Source organism: Hyperolius riggenbachi, chromosome 8 (assembly GCF_040937935.1).
Source record: "Hyperolius riggenbachi isolate aHypRig1 chromosome 8, aHypRig1.pri, whole genome shotgun sequence".
In the NCBI taxonomy this organism is placed as follows: Eukaryota; Metazoa; Chordata; class Amphibia; order Anura; family Hyperoliidae; genus Hyperolius; species Hyperolius riggenbachi.
The window spans coordinates 53,093,760-53,098,877 of record NC_090653.1 but is presented as its reverse complement, the minus strand read 5'-3'; the positions used below and the strand labels follow the sequence as shown (position 1 = coordinate 53,098,877).

Here is a 5,118-nt window from a genome sequence, read left to right as displayed (position 1 = left end):
GATGCTGGCTCGCGGTGATCCCGTGGCCTGGCTGGCGGTGATGCTGGGGCCTGGCTGGCGGTGATTCTGGGGCCTGGCTGGCGTGATGCTGGGGCCTGGCTGGCGTGATGCTGGGGCATGGCTGGAGGCGATGCTGTGGACTGGCTTGCGGCTATGCCGTGGTCTGGCTGGCAGCGATGCCGTGGACTGACTGGCAGTGATGCTGTGGACTGGCTGGCGGTGATGCTGTGGACTGGCTGGCGGTGATGCTGTGTACTTGCAGGCACTGATGCTGGCTGGCAGTGATCCCGTGGGCCTGGCTGGTGGTGATGCTGTGGCCTGACTGGTAGTGATGTCATGGCCTCGCTGGCAGTGATGCAGGCCTGGCTGGCAGTGATATTGTGGACTGGCTGGCAGTGATGCTGGCCTGGCTGCCAGTGATGCCGAGGCCTGGCTGGCGGTGATGCTTGGCTGGCTGGCTGGCAGCAATGCTGTGACCTGGCTGGTGGTGATGCCTTGGTCTGGCTGGCAGAGATGCTGGAATGGCTGGCAGTGATGCCGTGGCCTGACTGGCGGTTATGCTGTGGACCGGCTGGTGGTGAAGCTGTGGACTGGTTGGTGGTGATGCTGTGAACTGGCTGGTGGTGATGCCCTGGCCTGGCGGTGATGCTGCAGCCTGGCGGTTGTGATGCTGCAGCCTAGCTGGTGGTGAAGCTGTGGACTGGCTGTTGTTGCTGCTGGCCTGACTGGTGGTGATGCTGGCTGGCAGTGATCCCCGTGGCCTGGTTGGCGCTAATGCTGTGGACTGGCTGGTGGTGATGCTGCGGCCTGGCTGGCAGTGATGCTGCGGCCTGGCTGCCGGTGATGCTGCGGACTGGCTGCCGGTGATGCTGCGGATGGGCTGCTGGTGATGTTGTGGACTGGCTGGCGGAGATGCTGTGGCCTGGCTGGCGGTGATGCTGTGGCCTGGCTGGCGGTGATGCTGTGGCCTGGCTGGCAGTGATGCTGTGAACTGGCTTTCGTGGCTGTGATGCTGTGGCCTGGCTGGCAGTGATACTGGCCTTGCTGGCAGTGATGCTGTGGCCCAGCTGACGGTGATGTTGGCCTGGCTGCTGTGGCTTGGCTGGCGGTGATGCTGTGGCCTTGCTGGCAGTGATGCTGTGAACTGGCTTTCGTGGCTGTGATGCTGTGGCCTGGCTGGCGGTGATGCTGTGGCCTGGCTGGCGGTGATGCTGTGGCCTTGCTGGCAGGGATGCTGTGAACTGGCTTTCGTGGCTGTGATGCTGTGGCCTGGCTGGCAGTGATGCTGGCCTTGCTGGCAGTGATGCTGTGGCCCAGCTGACGGTGATGTTGGCCTGGCTGCTGTGGCTTGGCTGGCGGTGATGCTGTGGCCTTGCTGGCAGTGATGCTGTGAACTGGCTTTCGTGGCTGTGATGCTGTGGCCTGGCTGGCAGTGATGCTGGCCTTGCTGGCAGTGATGCTGTGCCCTAGCTGACGGTGATGTTGGCCTGGCTGCTGTGGCTTGGCTGGCGGTGATGCTGTGGCCTTGCTGGCAGTGATGCTGTGGCCCAGCTGACGGTGATGTTGGCCTGGCTGCTGTGGCTTGGCTGGCGGTGATGCTGTGGCCTTGCTGGGGGTGATGCTGTGGCCTGGCTGGCAGTAATGCTGTGGCCTAGCTGACGGTGATGTTGGCCTGGCTGCTGTGGCTTGGCTGGCGGAGATGCTGTGGCCTGGCTGGCGGTCATGCTGTGGCCTGGCTTGAGGAGATGCTGTGGACTGACTGTTGGTGATGCCACAGCCTGGCTGGCGGTGATGCCGCGGCCTGAGTGGCGGTGATCCCACGGCATGACTGGCGGTGATGCTGGGGCCTGGCTTGCAGTGAGCTTGCCCCCAATGCAGCGACGGCTCACGCCTGTGCAGCTGCCGCTCAGGTTGGCAGTGATGCTGTGGACTGGCTGGTGGTGATACTGTGGCCTGGCTGGTAGTGATGCTGTGGACTGGCTGGCGGTGATCCCATGGCCTGGCTGGTGGTAATGCTGTGTCTGGCTTGCGGTGATGCTGTGGACTGGCTGGCAGTGATGCTGTGGTCTGGCTGGCAGTGATGCTGTGGACTGGCTGGCAATGATGCTGTGGCCTGGCTGGCGGTGATGCTGGGGCCTGGCTGGCGGCGATGCTGGGGCCTGGCTGGCGGCGATGCTGTGGACTGGCTAGAGGCTATGCCGTGGCCTGGCTGGCAGCGATGCCGTGGACTGACTGGCAGTGATGTTGTGGACTGGCTGGCGGTGATGCTGTGGACTGGCTGGCGGCGATGCTGTGGACTGGCTAGAGGCTATGCCGTGGCCTGGCTGGCAGCGATGCCGTGGACTGACTGGCAGTGATGTTGTGGACGGGTTGGCTGTGATGCTGTGGACTGGCTGGCAGTGATGCTGTGTACTTGCAGGCACTGATGCTGGCTGGCAGTGATCCCGTGGGCCTGGCTGATGGTGATGCTGTGGCCTGACTGGTAGTGAGGTCATGGCCTCGCTGGCAGTGATGCAGGCCTGGCTGGCAGTGATATTGTGGACTGGCTGGCAGTGATGCTGGTCTGGCTGCCACTGATGCTGAGGCCTGGCTGGCGGTGATGCTTGGCTGGCTGGCTGGCAGCAATGCTGTGACCTGGCTGGTGGTGATGCCTTGGTCTGGCTGGCAGAGATGCTGGAATGGCTGGCAGTGATGCCGTGGCCTGACTGGCGGTTATGCTGTGGACCGGCTGGTGGTGAAGCTGTGGACTGGTTGGTGGTGATGCTGTGAACTGGCTGGTGGTGATGCCCTGGCCTGGCAGTGATGCTGCAGCCAGGCGGTTGTGATGCTGCAGCCTAGCTGGCGGTGAAGCTGTGGCCTGGCTGGTGGTGATGCTGGCCTGACTGGCGGTGATGCTGGCTGGCAGTGATCCCCGTGGCCTGGTTGGCGCTAATGCTGTGGACTGGCTGGTGGTGATGCTGCGGCCTGGCTGGCAGTGATGCTGCGGCCTGGCTGCCGGTGATGCTGCGGACTGGCTGCCGGTGATGCTGCGGATGGGCTGCTGGTGATGTTGTGGACTGGCTGGCGGTGATGCTGTGGCCTGGCTGGCGGTGATGCTGTGTCCTGGCTGACGGTGATGCTGTGGCCTGGCTGGCAGTGATGCTGTGAACTGGCTGGCGGTGATGCTGTGGCCTGGCTGGCAGTGATGCTGTGAACTGGCTTTCATGGCTGTGATGCTGTGGCCTGGCTGGCAGTGATGCTGGCCTTGCTGGCAGTGATGCTGTGGCCTAGCTGACGGTGATGTTGGCCTGGCTGCTGTAGCTTGGCTGGCTGTGATGTTGTGGCCTGGCTGCCGGTGATGCTGCGGACTGGCTGCCGGTGATGCTGCGGATGGGCTGCTGGTGATGTTGTGGACTGGCTGGCGGTGATGCTGTGGCCTGGCTGGCGGTGATGCTGTGTCCTGGCTGGCGGTGATGCTGTGGCCTGGCTGACAGTGATGCTGTGAACTGGCTTTCATGGCTTTGATGCTGTGGCCTGGCTGGCAGTGATGCTGTGGCCTGGCTGGCAGTGATGCTGGCCTTGCTGGCAGTGATGCTGTGGCCTAGCTGACGGTGATGTTGGCCTGGCTGCTGTGGCTTGGCTGGCGGTGATGCTGTGGACTGACTGTTGGTGATGCCACAGCCTGGCTGGCGGTGATGCCGCGGCCTGAGTGGCGGTGATGCCACGGCATGACTGGCGGTGATGCTGGGGTCTGGCTTGCAGTGAGCTTGCCCCCAATGCAGCGACGGCTCACGCCTGTGCAGCAGCCGCTCAGGCTGGCAGTGATGCTGTGGACTGGCTGGTGGTGATACTGTGGCCTGGCTGGTAGTGATGCTGTGGACTGGCTGGCGGTGATCCCATGGCCTGGCTGGTGGTTATGCTGTGTCTGGCTTGCGGTGATGCTGTGGTCTGGCTGGCAGTGATGCTGTGGACTGGCTGGCAATGATGCTGTGGTCTGGCTGGCAGTGATGCTGTGGACTGGCTGGCAATGATGCTGTGGACTGGCTGGCAGTGATCCCGTGGCCTGGCTGGTGGTAATGCTGTGTCTGGCTGGCGGTGATGCTGTGGACTGGCTGGCGGTGATTAGTGTTGGGCGAACAGTGTTCGCCACTGTTCGGGTTCTGCAGAACATCACCCTGTTCGGGTGATGTTCGCGTTCGGCCGAACACCTGATGGTGTTCGGCCTTTTAAGTTCGGGTTCGCCCCGAACTACTAAATGGCCGCCGAACAGGGCCCCTGTTCGGCCGAACGGGGCCCTGTTCAGCCGAATACTGCCCCCCTATGGGGTCGCAGGCATAAGGGGGGAGCATGCCCCGATCGCGGGGGGGGGGGGGTCGGAAATTCCCCCCACCCCCTCCGCTAGCGCTCCCCCCTCTGCCCGCTTCCCCATACAAAAGTTTCAGGAAGTACCGGTCCGGTGGTAGTGGGTGGCTGGCAGTGGGCGGCACTGTGAAGTGAGTGACTGAGGAGGAGGAGTCCGGAGAGTGACGCGTTGAGGGAGGCCGGGCAGCGGGCGGTTCGGGGGGTTCGGCCCGAACATCCCGAACATTGCGGCCATGTTCGGCGAACTTTCCCGAACCCGAACATCCATGTGTTCGCCCAACACTAGCGGTGATACTGTGGCCTGGCTGGCAGTGATGCTTCGGACTGGCTGGCAGTGAAACCGTGGCCTGGCTGGTGGTAATGCTGTGTCTGGCTGGCGGTGATGTTGTGACCTGGCTGGGAGTCATGCTGTGGACTGGCTGGCGGTGATCCCGTGGCCTGGCTGGTGGTAATGCTGTGTCTGGCTGGCGGTGATGCTGTGGACTGGCTGGCTGTGTGCTGCAGCCTGGCTGGCAGTGATGCTGTGGCTTGACTGGCAATGATGCTGTGGCCTGGGTGGCAGTACGCTTGCCCCAATGCACAAATGGCTCATGCCTGTTCAGCAGCCGCTCAAGTTGAACATTGTAAAAAAACAATTAATTGCATCATTTTCAATACATTTCTCTTTATGATCATAAATGTATTACATGCTAGGTAGATTTTTTTTTCTATACGCACTTTTTATATAATAGAAGGCACAAGATATGTAGACAGCAGGAAGACTGGAAAGGAAGTAGA

At 62.2% G+C, this 5,118-nt stretch overlaps 1 protein-coding gene across 1 annotated transcript; it reads right to left on the bottom strand.

Annotated features, from left to right (window-relative positions):
• Positions 1 to 771: 771 nt before the first annotated feature.
• LOC137527298 (mucin-1-like) lies at positions 772 to 2,495 on the bottom strand. Its single transcript, XM_068247806.1, has 2 exons — positions 2,349 to 2,495; positions 772 to 1,980 (listed from the first exon to the last, which is right to left on the bottom strand). Exons 1-2 carry the CDS (start codon positions 2,493 to 2,495, stop codon positions 772 to 774), a joined length of 1,356 nt encoding a protein of 451 aa, XP_068103907.1.
• Positions 2,496 to 5,118: the final 2,623 nt, after the last annotated feature.